This window comes from Aethalodelphis obliquidens, unplaced genomic scaffold (genome assembly GCF_003676395.1).
Source record: "Aethalodelphis obliquidens isolate GAN/ISIS:26980383/991018 unplaced genomic scaffold, ASM367639v1 scaffold8, whole genome shotgun sequence".
NCBI lineage: Eukaryota > Metazoa > Chordata > Mammalia > Artiodactyla > Delphinidae > Aethalodelphis > Aethalodelphis obliquidens.
Window position 1 is genome coordinate 11769613 of NW_020837952.1, and position 18575 is coordinate 11788187.

The 18575-nt window shown below is 46.5% G+C and overlaps 1 protein-coding gene across 2 annotated transcripts in view; it reads right to left on the minus strand.

Annotated features, from left to right (window-relative positions):
* Positions 1-18575, minus strand: part of PPM1H (protein phosphatase, Mg2+/Mn2+ dependent 1H) — a 262221-nt gene that overhangs the window by 27497 nt on the left and 216149 nt on the right. For both annotated transcript variants that reach the window (XR_003432865.1, XM_027106890.1), the window contains exons 7-8: positions 15901-15964; positions 12335-12442 (exon numbers count right to left, since the gene is read on the minus strand). Coding sequence is in view for 1 of the 2 variants with exons in the window: in XM_027106890.1 (XP_026962691.1) it covers positions 12335-12442; positions 15901-15964 (172 nt within the window). In the remaining variant the exon portion in view is untranslated. The remainder of the gene's footprint in view (positions 1-12334; positions 12443-15900; positions 15965-18575) is intronic.

Genomic DNA, 18575 nt, shown 5'->3' on the forward strand with positions numbered 1-18575 from the left:
TACCACTAGATCTTCAGGACATACTTGCTGAGACAAAGAGTAAATGGGAAGAAAAGAGAAAGAAAAAGAATTCATGTGAGATCCATTCCGAAGACCCCCTCAGCTCGTGGTGACCCAACCGTGTTAGCTTGTAAACGCCGACGCTCCCAGGCAGTCGCCAAACTGACGCGCTGGTATTTACCAGGAGTAGCAGACTCTTTCCTTTTCGTCCCCTATCCTCAGGGAAGCTGCTAATAAACAAAAATCACTCAGCGTTCGGGAGGGGGGGGGGCAAGCAGGAGGAAGTCTGGGGTCACCAAGGGTCGCGGCTAGTATATGCCCCTGAGGAAGCCAGGCGCTGACGGCTCTCACAGCTGCCCCCCGACTCTAGGGCACAGTCACCCTTACCGTCGTCACCGGGCCCTGCTTTACGGGGGAGTGGAGACAAACAGCTCTTTAACGCGGTACCTCCACTCAGTGCTCAGCTAGCTGCTGTCTCAGTGCCTGTCTAATATCTGTTCGCCCTTTTGCTCTGTTACTGAGGAAATTTCAGTGGCCTGTGAGAGCTCGTGCTGCTGTAAGCTGACGCTGCTTCCTGAAGCCACTGGTGTTTTTTGTTTTTGTTTTTGCTGTACGCGGGCCTCTCACTGTTGTGGCCTCTCCCCTTGCAGAGCACAGGCTCCGGACGCACAGGCTCAGCGGCCATGGCTCACGGGCCCAGCCGCTCCGCAGCATGTGGGATCTTCCCGGACCGGGGCACGAACCCGCGTCCCCTGCATCGGCAGACGGACTCTCAACCACTGCGCCACCAGGGAAGCCCCTGAAGCCACTGTTTAAAAGAATCCATCAGTTCTTTCATTTGCCCAGTCTTGGCTGCTCGTCTAGGATGTCCTCACGGCTCTCACATCTTTATCAGTTCAGCACGTCCTCCAAACCCTTTTTCCCGTTTAAGTATTTGAGGTAGGATGAGGTGAGCCAGCAGCTCAGGTCCGGCTGGGTGCAGAAGCAGAACCCTCCCTGCCTGGGTTAGTAGGAGCCCTCACTTCAGGTCTCTGCTTCTAACCAGCCTTGGGACTGGAGACGAGTCCTTTATTTCTTTAGCTCGCAATGTTCTCATCCCTGAAATCATTGTTTAAAAAAATGGAAAAAAAAATACAAGAAAAATAAATATTATAACACCCACTCTACCTTTCTCACAAAGCTGTTACAAAGATCAAATGAGAGGGCTTCCCTGGTGGCGCAGTGGTTGAGAGTCCGCCTGCCGATGCAGCGGACACGGGTTCGTGCCCCGGTCCAGGAGGATCCCACATGCCGCGGAGCAGCTGGGCCCGTGTGCCATGGCCGCTGGGCCTGCGCGTCCGGAGCCTGTGCTCCGCAACGGGAAAGGCCGCAGCAGTGAGAGGCCCGCGTACCGCAAAAAAAAAAAAAAAAAAAAAAAGATCAAATGAGATAATGTGGAAGAGAACTACAAATTCTAATGCACAGCATGTTATTTTTTTACGGCTCTGATCTCAGGGCAATACACCTGAAAGTAAGCTAGTTGGTGAAAGGAGATGAGTTCAGGGTGAGCTCAAGGGACCTGGTGTTCATTTCCTAAAGTCTCACTTAAAATTGACAGTGACCGGGACTCTCAATCATGTTTTGGCAGAAAAGTCAGGTGGTCCCCAAGGTAAAGGCTGCCAGTAGGTGGTGGAAAATAAGAAGAGTACAAACTCTTTTCCTCTCCACCCTCCATGGCCAACCAACCCAAAAGCTCAACCTGCAGAACGCTGAACACAGCACTTATACCAGAAGAAAATAAAACTCTAGCCTATTTCGTCACAGTGGATTATTTCAATACTGGCGTGCTGGCAGGCCACCAAGACTGCACCTGAATTCTCTGTTGTGATTCTATCTACACTAGATGATGTCATGAAATACACACTGAATTTGGTGGCAGAAGACTTGGGTTTGAGACCCACCTCTGCCCCTTAGTAGTTAGGCAAAACCACTTTGTTCATTCACATTTTAAAATCTCTTGACAACCTGCCGGGAATATGAAATGAGGAAGTACTGATTTACAAGATGGGGAGCATCAAGGAGGGAGGACTTTGGGCATCACGTACCTTACATGGAGAGGGAACTGCAGGGGCCAACGCCTGGGGGTGAGAGAGCAGGCTGGTGTGCTAGGGTGGCTTTGCGTAGTTTGGCTTGGCTACAGTACTGGATTTCCACTGGGGAGTGGTAAGGGATGAGGCTTCTCAAATCTTCAGCGTCTCCCTTTGTGAAATGAAAGGTTAGGATGATGCGGCCACTGGGGATGCTTATGGCTCTACCATTCCCCGACTCTTTCATCACAGGATGAGTTCGACCTGGATGGGATTGACCACATGACCTCAGAGCGTCTGACTGCAAATGAATCAAGGGACATTGAAATAGGACAGATATGTTGGCTGTTCCTCCTACCCCAAAAGAAGCTGGTTGTTTTGGCTGTGGGTATAATTTTCTATGTGAAATGCACCACAGATATTCTTGAGGTTTGGTGTTTTTCTTTTTTTTTTTTGGAGTCTACAGACAAAATAAACATTTGCCTTTTGAGGGTGGATACCATCTAATAACTGAAAAAGTTGCTAAACCAGCTAAGATATTAGGTGGTATAGAGAGAGTCTAAAGTTGTACCCAGTGCCTGGCCGCGATAGCGTAAGGCTTTCATTTTCTCCACGTGAGGCCAGCACTTTACAGCTTTGGGAGGTAAGCTACAGAGGAAGGAATTTCCTTTACAGATGGGGGCACTCCTATCATCTACTCCTTTCTCTGGGATTCCAATGGCTCGTTCACCACAGAATCCAAGCCTCACTGAATGGATCAGTGAACAAATGGACTTGAGTCCAGCTTGTCAGTCATGTGAGGATTACATTTGTGTTCATTAAGATGCCCGTCTGCAGAGCTCAGGATCAGAGGAAATCCCAGCCTGTGAGTGAAAGTACGCGGGTGCCGTGTAGACAGACTGAGTCACGTCAAATCCATTTAGGAGGTGGGGGAGGCAGATACAGAGTGACCGTCCATCCCTGTTCGCCTGAGATAGTTAGGGTTTGTGCTGCTTTCCCAGTGTAATTATTAATAGTGTCCCCACTGACTCTCAAAAATGTCCCGGTTGAGAGGGTACGTTATCTGGTCTCCCGGCGTGTAAATGATTAAATGACTACTGTTCCTTATTCTTGTAGCTGCTACTTTTGGCCACTGGGACTAAACATAATAACGACACTGTGTTACTACTTCACAGGACTCGTTTCACAATGGCAGGATTTTGGGGATCTCCAGTGAGCAGGAGAGCAAGTTACTGTGTATCTTGCCTTAGAAGAGGAGACCCAATCAGCCCTGGTAAGCTATGGGATACCTGTCACGTGGCAAAGTTGACCCCACTGCTTGCAAGCAGGCCGGGTCTCGGCAGACCTATGATCAAGCAGAGAGTGAGGTGTGTAGTAGCCCTAACCTACCAGCCTAGAACGGAGCCACAGGCCTGGTGAGAATGAATCATGCAATCTAGGACTAGAGCATGGATGACTTTAGGATTATGAAACTAAAGTTCCTGAAACACAGTGAAGAATAGCTTATGACAGTGTTATTCAAAGAGTGGTCTTTGGATCACCTGCTGCAGAAGCGTCTAAAAATGTGAAAATTGTTAGGACCCCACCCTACACCTAGTGATTCAGATTTTCAGGAAGTGGATTCCAGGGGTTTGCGTTCTTTAACAAACTCCTCAAACTATTCTTATATGAGGTAATACAATAAATTAATGCAAAAAAAAAAAGAAAGATACTCGAAACATTCAAGTGAAATTATTACTGTTCAGGAGAGGATCAGAGGGGAATAATCACCAACGAGAAGGAATGTTTGACACAATACACATGTTGGCTTCCCTTGTGTGACCACAGATTTCAGAAGCTAGACTTTTTGGTGTGTGTACAAGTAAATTTCAAATTGTGGTTTTATTCAAATAGCTGGTTAGCAAATCTCAAGACAGCTCCTAATGGGAACCGTCCATATGGACGACACACAGGTACATCATGAGTGATTTTTTACAGCTAGACTGGAGAATGAGAGATGGAGATGGACAGGCTAGGGCATGAAGTCTCTCCTGTATGTATAAGGTCAGATGGTACCAGAATCAAAGAGAGCGGTTCTATACACTCTTAACATGGGATTGTTTTTCCCCCAGACATTTTCAAAGTGCTGGTGGTGATGGGAGGGGAGCATATACCCCCAAGGGGGCATCAACCCAACTGAGAAGCAGATGTATGAGATGCTGCAGACATGTGGGACTAGAGAAGAGAGTCAGAAAACTGCCCATAAAACTGAACTCGTAGAACACAGAGGAAAGTGGTGGTTTTCAGCGGGGAGGGGGTGGGGGAGAGAAATGGAGAGATGATGGTCAAAGGGCACAAACTTCCAGTTATAAGATGAATAAGTTCTGGGAATCCAAAGTACAGCATGGTGATTATAGTTAAATATAAAGTGTATATAGTGTGTTACACACACACACACACACATACACACACTATATATAATGTGTATATAGTGTGTTACACACACACACACACATACACACACTATATATAATGTATACACATAATCTGTATGTCATACTGTGTTATACACCTGCAAATTATACAGAAAAGGAATGGTAATTAGTGATGGGATAGGGGTGTTAGCTAACACTACCATGATAATCATTTTGCAATACAGTTGCTCCTCGAACAACTAGGGGGTTAGGGGCGCTGACCCTCTGCACAGCCGAAACGCCGCATGTAACTTATATAGTCAGCCCTCTGTATGTGTGGTTCCTCTCCATCTGCGGTTCAACCAAACTCGGACTGTGTAGTACTGTAGTATTGGGTTGGCCAAAAAATTCATTTGAGTTTCTCCATAACATATAGAAAAAAATCCATATATAAGTGGACCGTGCCCTTCCAACTCGTGTTGCTCAAGGGTCAACTGTATGTAAGTATACACATCAAAACACTGTACAACTTAACACATCAAAACACTGTACAGCTTAAATTTACACAATCTCATATGTCAATTATATCTCAGTAAGACTGGTTTAAAAAAAAAGAGTGCCAAATACAACTTCTGTAAATTATCAAAGTATCTTTAGACAGAACTCATCATTTTCCCTTTGTACAGGGGGATCCAGGGTTTGTAAGGCCTGAAGTTTATGCAATTTGGGGAGTGTTTTTCTCCCCAGCTTTACTGAGAAACAATTGACATACATCACTGTATAAATTTCAGGCATACAGCATGGTGGTTTGATTTACATATTGTGAAATGATTACCACGGTAGGTTCAGCTAACATTCATCTTCTCATATAGATGCAATAAAAAGAGAAAACAGAAGAATAAAAGGAAAATGTTTTTTTCTTTGTGATGAGAACACTTAGGATTTACTCGCTTAACTACTTTCCCATATATTGTACAGCAGTACAATAGATGGGAAACTATGGTTATCATGCTGTACGTTACATCCCTAGTAGTTATTTGGACTTGCAGCCCATCTAGCCTTCAGATGACTCCAGCCCCAACTGACAGCCAACTGTGACCACGTGAGAAGCACCCAGCTGAGCCCATTCAACCCGCAGAAGTATGAAAGATAATAATAAATTCTCCTGTTAAGCCTCTAAGTTGTTTTGTAGTCAACAGAGGCACAAAGGCATTGTATTGTGATGGGCCCCTCTCCCTATAGGATTGGTGAGAAGGGACACGGGACAGCGAGCCCGTTGGAGTTTTCTCCTTGGTCCCTACTTGTCCATAAGCAGCACCTGTCCCTCTGTTCCTGTCCTCCAGCAGGTAAATACCAGGAAAACCTCCCTTGGTGGGGTGGGGAGATGAGAGACAGTCCAGGAGGCAAGTTTAATTTGAGGGCTGGAGGTGAGGAATAAAACGTCCATTTTGGTCTTAGATCCAAACCGCGGTTTCCAGTCTAACTTTATCCTCGCTATAAAGTTATTTTCATCCCAGACTCCTGTGTCTGTTTTTTAAATTGGTTCAGAAAACTCAGAGGGAAAAAGGATAAAATTATTTTTCCTCTTCAGACCCCAACAAGCAACCTTCTTCCTTTCTCACAGGCTAGAAAGCAAAGTTTAATTTTTTAAAAATTTCATCCTCTAAAAATCAAGTGTGCCCTCAGTTCTTGTTACGTGGTTTTGTGAAATGCCTCTCCCCTGTGCCTCCTTTTGGCTTTCCTGGTCCCTGCCCCAGCTCAGAGCCTCACTGCCACATGGTTTCACTTCTACGGCGACCTCCCGGTCTGCACCTCCCTACCTCTGCACCCCCCATCCACGTGCTTGTTACAAGCTAAGATTTCCACCGCCACATTCACTTATCACGCTGATCCCCTTGCTGAAGACCTGATCTGCCGCCTCGGGTCCAGTTCTAGGCCCTCCATGATAATTCGCTTGATTATAGCTAATAGCCCTTCAAGCTAATCTTCCAAACATTCTGTAAGGCAACTTTTACTTCACACCAGACTCATTACTGCTTCCTTCTTTTATCTTGTCCTCCCTTTTCAGATTAGATGGTGTTCGCTCTCTCCCTTCTCTGAATTCCCCTAGTCCCTTAGGAAGCAGGACTCACAGGGTTTACGGCTGATTATTCTTTGGCCTTCCAAGTGCCCCAAATTCTAATTGCTTGAGGACATGTTCCCCAGTGTGCTCCTCGATAAACACTATTGGACTCATGTTTACTCTCTGTGTAAACAGCCAGTGAGATTCTGTGGTCTTGATGGAATAAACGATCTAATGTTTATTAGGCCAGATTCTGTTTTAAGTACTTTTTATGTCATTTAACTTGTTCCTTGCGTTCCTGGGTATAACAACCCTATTGTCCTCTTTTTACTGAGGAGGACACTGAGATTTAGGTAAAGTAACTTTCTTATAATCACCCAGCTAGTAAGTAAAGAGAGAGAGCTTGAGCCCGTGACTGATTACCAGGTCTGAGTTTCTAACCACAATATCACACTGCCTCCTAAGGTATTTTTGAGGGGTCTAGGAAATTTTTTAATTCCTCCTCTACCACCCAAAGATAATTACTGTAACATTCGAGAAAATTTCCTTCTCAAGACCTACATTTTTATATATGTGTATACATATGCACACAACTTTTTTACCTACTTACGATCAATTTTTTGTATATACAATCCTATTTTGTTTCACTTAACGTAGCCCAGCCATCTCCCCGTATCACTGTGCACAAATATTGTTTTTTTATGAATTGGCCAGACTGCAGAAAGTACACAATACAATCAAACATGCTCGTTCCCAAAACAGGATTTTGGCTTGGGGCATGAAAAGCTACTGAGAATCAGAAGACCGTAAATGTTCAGAAGTCAACGTGAGATCTTAAATATTGTTCATGTTTTCATGGGAGACAACAGGGGAGTCTCAAACAAAATAGTCATTCTTCTCTTCACCTGAAAGTGAATACTGGGAATCCCCTGTAAGTGCAAAGGCTTCCAGAAGCCAGTGCATAAGGAAGACTAATGTTTACTGACCATCTCTGACCATGTACCAGACCCTGTGCCATGCAATTCCATAGATGTTCTCATTTGTTTTTCCCAGCACCTCGTCAGTCTAGGCATTTCCACCCCACCTGCAGCAAGGGGAAAGCAGGCTGAAAGAACTTGTAGAGGTCACAGGTAATGCCGGTGCTAGGGAGGGAGTTCAGATACTGGAGCCTAAGGTCTTCCTTCTTTTAGAGAAGCCTGTTTCAGATGAAAGAAAAAAATGAAATCTAGATGAAGAGAACCAAGAATGACCTAAATGAGTGAGCTGGAGTCACAGAAAACAGCTGACAGGAATCCTGAACACTACGGAGAGGAAAAATGAAGCCAAGAGAAAATCAAGCTCCCTTGTGGTTCAGTGTGGCGGGGGCGGGAGGTGGGGGACTGCTGAGTTGATGGGGTTGGCTTTGCACACCGGCCCCCAGACAGAAAAAGACCTCATTCTTCCAAGAGCCCGAAAGGGGCCTAAAGTGAAGCACAGTCTTGGAGTAGAGGCCAGAAAGCGAGAAAGACATTAAGAGGAATCCTAGCTCTAGGGAGGGCCTGTCACAGGCCAGAAATGGGTGCGGAGTAGAGAACATCTGTAGGTTTAGGCTGCAGGCCTGGGCCGCGCTGTCTGAGGAATAGGTCATGAGGTGTGTGCTGGACGGGGTGGAGAACTGCTGGAAAAGAAGGTGCAGAGTGACTCTGAATTCACAAATCCTCTCCTTCTCCACTTGAACTCTAGGGTGATACACAAAGGTTGAACAGTGATGAGCTTCACTGAGCGAGAGGATGGGAGACCCGATGGGGGTGTTTCCCTTATGGAGGACAGGCTCCAGTTACACGGGGGAATGATGCCGTGGACCAGGGGAGGGTCAAAACGCTTCCTACGCTCAGCAGACAGACCCGTGCTGGGTTGATGGGGGCCTCCTGTGGAATTCAGTTCTCGGCCAGAGATTCCCTACCTTCGACCTGGGGAGATATGTGGGAGGCTCAGCAAACCTGGCGGCCGCTCTTTGGGTTTGGCAAACTCAAGATTTTTCCAGTGCCTTGTGTTCAGCGAAACCAAAAATGTGTTTGGCTAGAAACGCTTCTCTAATTTTTAAACCCCTGTGCATTTTTTAACGTAAATTTGATCCACATGGTTTTGATTTATTTTTATTTAACTCATCAAGTCAAATTAGGAGCTACAATGATGAATGGGAACAATGCTGATTTCCAAGAAGATGTTTGAGCCTTTTTTCTTAGAACTAAATCACATTCCACCCCACACACACAAACATACCCCACTTCCTTGCGACTGTTAAAACTACCAGCCTGAGCTGAGTTTGAAATTTAGAACCCAAATGTGAAATAAAGACCCATGCTTGGCAAAGATGAAGCGTAGCAGGGGAATGTTCTTAGGAAGTCATGGTTAGAAAGCCAGGGTAGGCTTGGGGTGCAGGTGGGGGAATAAAGGCAGCAAGGGAGCCAGTTATTCCTTATTAGATGGTTTAAATAAATGTACCCGGCTTGGTGGGCTCCCAACAGAAGCCCCCTAGCCGTTTCTCCAGGGTCTGACTTTATTACTGCCACCCAGGGAAAAGGAGTTTCTGCCCCAAGACCGGGGATGTGGGGTTCCCCCGTACCCATCTTTTCTTCTGCACTCCTGCATCGGAGCTGATTCAAGCTGCTCCCCTCTCTTCCCTCGGACCTTCCTCCCCCTTTCCTGGCTCTGGCTAAGGCCTCCCCATCTGGAAACGTTTAAAATGTACAACGATTTTAATCTCGTGCAAAAGAATCTTGAGATTTACACTACATACCCATTAAGCTAAATTATAGGTGCACAACCTCATTTTGCACAATTCTGTCTGGCCTAGGGTGGCACACACAGAAGGCCAGTCCTGTCTTTCCCAATTACTTTTTCTATCACACCATCATTTTCCACAACTGCAGTCTGAGGCCGGCCATATTTCTCTGAGGAACTCTGGCCACTGAGGTCCCAGGATAGAGGTACTCTCTTCAGAGCCCCTTGAAACAGTTCTCAGTGGGTCCCTTCAACACTATCCAAGAAGATTTCCTTGAACTCAGCTTCCCTCTCCTACAGAGCCTGATCGAATTGGACAAACCTGAGTACAAGGATCATCTTGTTAGTTAATAACTGTACAACCATGGGGGAGTTAACGTACTTCCTTGGATCTCAATTTCCTGGTCTGTAAAATGGGTATAAAAACCATACACACCTCACAGAATTGTTGTGAGAATTACATGAGATGCTGCACGTAAAAAAAAAAAAAAAAAAAAAAAAAAGTATATCGTCCGGCCTAGACTTCCAGACAGGTGACATGAAGTTTCTGATCAACCAACTGGGATTTTTCATCAGTCCTCGGGGACTCTCCCATACTGGCCCAAGTCTTAAACCTACAGTCTCTTCTTGGGATCCACGGGAGCACAGTGATTGGAAGATCTATAACCCAACTGCATAGAGACCATTCTTCTGAAAACCAAACCGAACTTCTCACTTTATAGAGAAAGTGTGTGTGTGTGTGTGTGTGTGTGTGTGTGTAGAGGGGTGGGGAGGGTGAGAAGGTTTTCACTCTCCTTTAAGGAGCAAAATGGTTATTAGTGTTTCCTGAGAAGCCCTCACCCCCCATATAGTCACACTTTACCTGTGTTTTTTGGAAAGGTGACAGTACCATTTAATATGCCTGATAAATGCCTCCCTCCCAAGGGGGAAAATATAGACGTCCATGAGTCTAGCATTGGCTTGGCCAAAAAGTTTGTTCGGGTTTTCCATACGATGTTACGGAAAAATCTGAACGGACTTTTTGGCCAACCCAATAGTTATTGGTTTTCTCTGGCCAGGAGGAGTTTCAGCAGTAATTCAGGGATCCTTCTGTTGGCCAGAATAGAGGGAGCAGGGATCCACCAACTTCCAGGGACCCTTGGACATTTTATATCATAAGGGTTCTTACCATGCAGAATTGCTATGAAGGCGAAAAGAGAGACATCTGCAGATGGTAATTATTATTTCCACCAAGCTGACCTCACTTGACATCCTGGGTGATATCAGGAAATGTGCGTATCTTCCACGCCTGCTATTTACTAGAGATTTCCCTCTTAACCTCCTGTGGCTAGATCTATTTTCGATGTCAGCCTCAGCAATAAAGGACTCTAAAGGAACTAGCCCTGCTCACAGCCCTGCCAAAGGGGTAGGCCTGGGTGGCCGATGGTACCCATCGCTGGCTCTGGAGTGGACAGTCTACAGGCTGGGAAGTCACTTGTGACCTCGGAGAAAAGGTGAGTTGAGCCAATGAGATTCCTCTCTGGGAACGTGCAATTGGGGGAGTCAGAACCTGGCTGTCTGGTGGCAGAGACATATGGAGCATGGCTGGTCTCAGGGCTGCCTGGATTCCAGAGCCACCTTCGCTCCCATAAAGCCTGGCTCTTCAAGGGTTCTTCTTGTGGACCCCATACATATCTCTTCCGACATTATTAAAATAAACACCTCCTTTTTTTGAGTCGGCATGAGTGGGTTTCTGTTTCCTCCAACAAAGAGAGCCTTCACTACAAACACAGCACCCACCCTTGGGAAGAACATGCAGATGGAGCTATGTCTAAACATTCAGGGATTTCCAGTGTGAGGCACAGTTTCAACAGTTAATTACACGGCATGCAAATACCGCTGGTTCCTCACTCACCCCTCCCTGGCTCTCCTCTACTGTACAAATTGCAAACATTTCTCTCACTCTCCCAACCTCCTTTGCAGCTAGGGGCGGTCATGTGACACAGTTTTGGCCAATGAGATGCAAGTGAATGTCTACTGGGACAGATAGCCTGTCCCCTCCTTCCTGCCTTGCATGAAAATGTTACGCTTGGGGCTTCTGTCACCATCTTGCAACTACGAAGGAAAAAAAGATGCAGAGGTGTTACCCCTGGCACATTGGAGGTGCTGCACCAACATGAACAGCCACCAAATTCCAGCCTCCGTGATATGTGAGAAAGTACACCCCTAAGTGTTCTATCACTTAGAAGTAATATCTTTTGTAAATGATATACCTTGAAATAGAACTTGACACTGTTTCCTGTATTATAAGAAAAATGATTTTTTAAACCAAATATATGACAACTTGTTTTTCAGTTAACTTCTCTAGACATCAACTGAATGACATCAGCTTTCTAGGCAATTAAAAATCTAAGAGGGGGGCTTCCCTGGTGGCGCAGTGGTTGAGAGTCCGCCTGCCGATGCAGGGGACGCGGGTTCGTGCCCCGGTCTGGGAAGATCCCACATGCCGCAGAGCGGCTGGGCCCGTGGGCCCGTGGGCCGTGGCCGCTGAGCCTGCGCGCCCGGAGCCTGTGCTCTGCAACGGGAGAGGCTACAGTGGTGAGAGGCCCGCATACCGCAAAAAAAAAAAAAAGCAAGTTCATTCTGGCTGGTGTAGGGGAACAAAGATCAGATTTTTTTTTTTTAAGTTAGACCAAATTATAACAAGCCTTGAATGCCAAGTGAAGAAGTCTGTGCTTTAGTCTCTGAGCCTTGGGGTGTTGTTGAAGGTTTCTGAACAAATAGGTGTCAGAGTAGTTGTTCAGGAAAATTGGCCTGATGGCAATATGTGGGCTGTATTGAGAAGGCAAGGGGCTGTGGGCTGTGCAGCCATCTGGGTGGGAGGCCATGAGGGAAGAACCAGCACAGTCCAAGTGAGAATGGAGTGGGGAAAAGAAACACACATGAGAGACACTGCAGAAGTACATGTGACACAAGTTGGCTACTGTCTGGATCTGGGGTGTGAGTCATGGGAAGAATAATGTAGAAAACATGTTCTTGTACCAAAGAGAAACAAAAACCTCATGCGGTACCTCTGGAGCTGAAGACAGGAATGGTTTTATGTAGATGTTGGAGTCATGCACCTTCAGGTCATGGTCCCCAAGTCCCCTGGTCACTCCAATAGTCGCCATTACTCGGGCCTAGGAGTATAAGCAGAGGGTCATCAGAAACACACACACACAGAGAAAGTATTCTCACCACAGTATGGCTGCCACGGGCTAAGAGAGCAGCAGTCGTTTTCCGGTTCTTCCTGCCCCTCTCCATGCCCCTGGCTGCTAACTTCTGTGGGTACTTGTTTCCAAGGAAGGGCCCACCAAGGTCACTTGCATACTTGAGGAGTGGCTTTTCTAGCAATTATCTTAATTTTAATGGACTGCTGCTGTCTCATTTCAGATTTCTTTTGCAGAGACTGGAGGGAAGGGTGTCCAATAAACTAAATACAATACATCTGTGATGTCTACAGCTACTGAAATCAATTCAAACCAAATCCAACCATCTGCCCATCCCCCCATCCAGCCATCCACCCACCCATCTGCTATACATCCATCCTTCACGTGTTTACTGAACACCTGCTACGTCTCTGGTTCTGTGATAAAAGATGTAAAACCGTCAGAGGCAGATCCTGCCCACCCAAAGCTCATATATTACACTTTATGGCTGGAGAAAATAAACCATTAGCAACTCTATAACCTGTCCTGCTAACATCTTCACAAATTCCATCTGGGTGGAAAGGAACATGATGTCACTTTGCTGTAAATACACAGACACCTTATAGCTGAGACCACACCATCTGTAGCTTTCTCTACATGGTTGTCCAAATGCTTTAAGGAAGCAATACGATTAATGCCTATACTGTCAGCCTAATGATCTCCTGGGAGGCCACAGATTTGATTTACTCAAACATTTATTGAGCACCTACTATGTGCAGGCACCATGCTGTGGGGGACAAATATCTAAGGCCTGGTCTCTCCTACAAAGGAACTTGGTAAGGGAGGCTAAGAGGTACATGTCTAATTAACAACATATGGAATAGGGCTGAGTGCTGAAAGACACATGAACAATGGGTTATATGAGTTCAGAGGAGGTAAAAATTCTACTAAGAAGTTTCCCTGGAGCAGGGGGCACTACATTTTTGTGCAGAAGGATATCCAGCATCAAGACAGGTAAACACAGAGGGATGGAGTGAAACTCATTCTGGGTGGACCGAAGCCCACTGCTCTAACACTCGGATCACAACACTGTACCTGGTGTAGTGTCATGGTTCAAAGACCTGAACTTGAATCCTCGCTCTAATGCTTGGGTAATAAGAATAACTTATAAATGCCAAGGCATGAATCTAACACTTTACCATATCTTCATCCTACTTTCCCCAAAAAGCTGTGGATTTTGGAGCTGGTTTCACATCAGAAGGTGGGCAGGTTTACAGTCAAGTGGAAATGAAACCGTAACACATATTTCAAAGGCAAGAATCAAAGGGGGTGAAATGCAGACACAGGAATGTGGACCTGGGGACCTCCGGTCTGGCACTGCTCTGCTGGGGGCCTGGCTCAGCTCCCTTCTAGCTGAGACGCGTTCAGCTCTAAATGTGGACATTCTGAGTCCCTTGTAGCCCTTCTACTCTCCTTCCTGCTGTGGCACCTTCTCTGGTTGGACGTTTTAGTCCAAAGAAATCTGATATTTCTGCTAGTTACTGAATATGTTTACATGTCCCACACAAGTCCTTCAAAGCACTGGCAGAAATTAAATGAAAAGTAACAGCAGTGAAAGTATTCTGAAACTTCTGGGGAGGCCGTGTGCAGAGAGGAAGGAGAAAACCCCTGTAAAGGATCAAGACAGAACTGATGTGTTGTAAAGCTTTCTGCAGAGATCACGGACTCCTGGGACAGAGGAGGCATGCTACTTTGGTACAGGCATGCCTGGAGCAGACTGACGCCACAGTGGCTTTTAAATAGGTCAACAGGTACAATGACTGAACTTGTCAGCTACATATCACAGAACTGTCAAGCCCTAATTAACTGAAATGCTGGAGGAACATGATGTCCTGGTGAATTGAACTGTTTGCTAAACTGGGAAAACCCTTGCTCTTTTAAATCTTTTTGCTGGTTATCTTTGAAGAACACATTTATCCATTTTCCTGTGGTACCAAGGAGAGTATACTGAACATAACTGAATAGCTTATTAAATACTCATGCATTTACTGACGGCCTGCCATGTGTCAAGTACCAGGCTGGACAGGTACTAAGGATACAAAGGCAACAGGATGTGGTCCTGAGCTTACTGGGAGTCACCGGGTAGCAGCAGGGTAATACTGAGAATTTCAGCACCACAAAGAACTGCAGCTGCAGGCGTAGATCACTGGGCTGAGCGATGTGCACTGACGGCGCCCACTCTACAGAAAGATACACGAAACCCTACCAGGAGTAGAGCTCTACCCTGTCATGATTCTCAACCAGGGATGGGGCAAGTTAGTTTGAAAAATGATGCGTTTATTGATCAACTAGCTGTGTTTCATTTCCCTCCATGAAATGTCTCCTTCCAGTGAAATCACTGCTGGGCTACACTGAGCCCAAAACCTAATCCTGTGTGTTCTCTTTCACACACACGCATGCACGCACGCACGCACACGCCCACACATACACTCAAGTTCTGCCCATGAAGGCCTCCTTCGGTTTTCTTATGAGTCACTTCATCCTGATAAAAGCTATCAAATGCTGAAAAAAATTTCAGTTGAAGATTCTTTTCAATGTCACCACATTTTTCACTTCTAATTGGAACTCTCAGTGCCTAATTGAAATGTATTCGTGTTTGGAGGAAGAATGCAATGATTCAGAAGGTGTTTGTTCTTCCTGGGAAATGGCTTCAAAGCTTCCTCATCTCTGCTCCAGGACCGCGACCCTCTCGAGTCTCTGCTCAGAGTCCACTTCAAGATCAACAGCCTTCCTTAAGCTCAACAATGTTTGATTCTGACTGAGGCCCTGGGAGCTGGTGATGGATGGCCTTTGCTATCTCCGCCTGGCATCTGGTCCATGGGATCCTATAGTTTAATCAGGGTGAAACTTTGGATCCCCTTTCCATGGGGCAAGTGGAGAAGCCACCTTGCAAAGCCTGAGCTTCCGTGGTGGGATGTGAGGGCACTAGAAGGAAGTGGAAGGCCACGGCTCCACATCTGGTACCACCCCTCGCCAGCTGCGTGACTTCCTGAGCAGTTTTTACCTCGGAGTCCCGGCTGCCTCATCTACCAAATGGATATAAGGCAGCCAGCTCTGCCTGCCTCGTGGCTTGCTGTCAGATACACAAGGAGATGATGTATGTGAAAGTGGTCGTGTTTAAACACTGTGAAAAGTTATTCAAATGGATTGAGAAGGGGGATGGCATTTTCACAAAATTAACTTTAGTCCCTCATGCTCACCACCCCCGTCCCCCAACCCTGCCACTCCTTGGACCCTCAAGACAGGAGGCCTGAAAGATGATGGAGGTGATACCCTTTCAAGCTGTCAAGGCTATAAAATCATGAGCTGCTGAGTGGAACACACAGATCACCACGGGCTCCGTGGAGACAGAGCCTTGTTCTCTCAGTCCGGGGAGGGCACGTGCCTACCTTCTTGCCTTCTCCATATATAAGGGGAAACTTCAAGTCATCATCCTCAATGGTTTTGTATGCCCTGTAGGGGGATAAACAACATTAAAAAAAAAGCTTTGCACTCAGTTAGTGGCCTGCTGCCCTGACACAGGCCGCCAGGTACGTTATTTTCCCTGAGATTCCATCCGGTCACCACACTGCTGATCTCTTTCTGTATAAACAGTCATTCTCCCTACAGGCGTGTGTGTGTGTGTGCGTGTGCGTGTGCATGTGTGTGTGTGTGTGTGTGTGTGTGTGTGTGTACATATTTTAACAAACCAGAAAATACCAAGTCTTTACAGGCTTGAAGAGAGAGAAAATGAGCTGGCATATTCACAATTAGCGAGCAGGGGTGATAGGTTCCCGTCTTAAGCATTTAGTGTCCGTGCAATAACGAAGCTCTCCAGCAGCGGTGGCAGGATTCTGGTCATTAATCTGGAGCTGTGAGAAGCAGCAGCACTCAGCGGTGGATGGGGGGGCGGGGGGGGGGGCTGCTCCAAGAGCCAGTTCTCACCTTCGGGGGTTGTTTATGCCAAAGCAGCCTCGTACTGGAATGGCTGGAGAAGGAATATTTAGAGCCTGTTTGACCTCAGCCTGATATTCAAGGTTGGCAGAAAATCCTCTGTTTCACGAGAGCTATTAAATGGCCATTCGACACACAGAAAGAAAATCCACTTTACGCTTCAGTGGTTTATTCCAGACACGGCTGTCCAGATGCCACGACACACACGGCAGAGGCTGGCCAGGCTATGGTGAGAGAGCAAACGAAGGCCACGTCTTGCGATTTTGCTCACAAGGAAGTTAAAAAACCAACAAGCAAACGTGGTACCCAGTTACCAGCTGTATAACCCTGGGCAAGGAGCTCCACCTTTTTGGGTCTGCGTTTCCTCATCTGTAAATGAGGATAACCACACAGGATGTGAAGAGCTTAGCACAGAGCCCGGCACTTAGTAAGTACTCAAGAAGTGGTAGCTATCGCTAGTATTTAGTAGAAAGCTAATACGTGGCACGCCAGTCCCCCCTTCTGCACAATGGGCAGAACATTGCCTATTCAATTCCTCAGAAAAGTGGTAGGAAGATTAAGTAACAGATGGGGTAGGTTCTGCTAGGTTAGAGGCTAGAAGCAAGATGCTTTTCTCAACTAATATCTCCTGAGTGCATGAAAACAATTAATTTGTGACGTGCCCCCTGGTCCTGGATATAGCTAGGCTGCTTGGGAGTGAACCCGACATCAATTTATGAAGGAGCTTGACATACAAAAGAATGCAACCCGATTGAAAAAGGGCTCAACCCCAAAACTAAAGCAGGCACATCCTTATTTTCCAGGAAGTTATTTGGTTAAGTTCCTTCCCAGAGGGTAGAGGAACAGTGAAGTTTTGGCACTGGACGTGTCTGCGTTTGAGTTTAGCACTGCTTTCTGTATAGCCCTGGGAGAGCGGAGAAGCCTCTCTGGACCTCAGGCTCCTCGTTAAGTAGAGAGGCCAAAAACTCCTGGGCTTGCTGTGAGGATAAAAATGGGCTGATGAATGTGGCGAGCTTAGGAAGCATTTAGCCCAGTGCCTGGCACATGCTGAGAGCTTGATAAAAGCTAGTTGCTGCCGCTGCTGCCGTCAAGTGGGCCCAGCGGCATGCCATGGATTGAATTTTCGACAAAGGAACCGTACTATTTCCTTCCCCCAAATCTACCAAACTAACACAAGGTGGAAATAGCTACTTTGATGTTTCTATACTCCCATGAACTATTTAAGACACTGTGGTATCCAAGTCACTTGGGGACCAAACAGAGCTATTATTAGAATACACTCAGCTTGGGGATTGAACGAGTTTGTAGACCAGTGGTTCTCCATCTTGGCTGCATATGGAATCACCTGGGGAGGCTTGAAAAATCCTGATGCTCAGGTCACATCCCAGAGCAATTAAATCTGAACTTCTGGGGATGGGACCCAGGTACCAGGAATTTTTAAAAACCTTCCCAAGTGATTCCAGTGTGCGGCCACGGTTGCGAGCCACCACTAGAGACCAAAATCATTAGCTAACATTCAAAATCAGTTGAGCAATAAGCCCCCTGTCCCCTTGACCCTAAAGATGACAGACTACATGGCTCAAGGGAAAGGGGGTAATGGCTTGAGAAAGGCTGTGCAGTGGGCACAAGCAGGGCTTGGGGAGCGAAGGGAGGAAGTGTGGAGAGTAAGAAGACAGGTTCAGACAGAGAGGAGGATATGCAGTGGGGACGGTCCCCAGGGAGGGGCTGGGGCCTGGAGATCCAGGCACAGAGTCTGGAATCACTCGTGAGGCAGAAGGTGGCAGGTCTAGAATCGAGGACTGGAAATTCTTAGAGCTCAGTGGAGACAGGCTACGAACACTCTTGCCAAGCTTGAAAAGGCGGCAAGACACTGTCCTCTGACTCTACCATAAGCCCAGGTAATCGAGTTCTCTCGGGGCAGAGAACTTCAGGAGAGTGAAGTCTGTGCCACCACAGCTCTGAAAGGCAGACACTCATCTTGGAGTTGTCACCCACAGGAACAAGACCGTCACAAGGGCTAACATTACATTTTAGCCCCTGTTTCTTCATCTTCGAGAACAACACAAAAGTTGAAAATAGAAAAGACAGCTCTGGAAAAGAAAGGTTTATTCCGTTCCTGCCATTGTTGGTT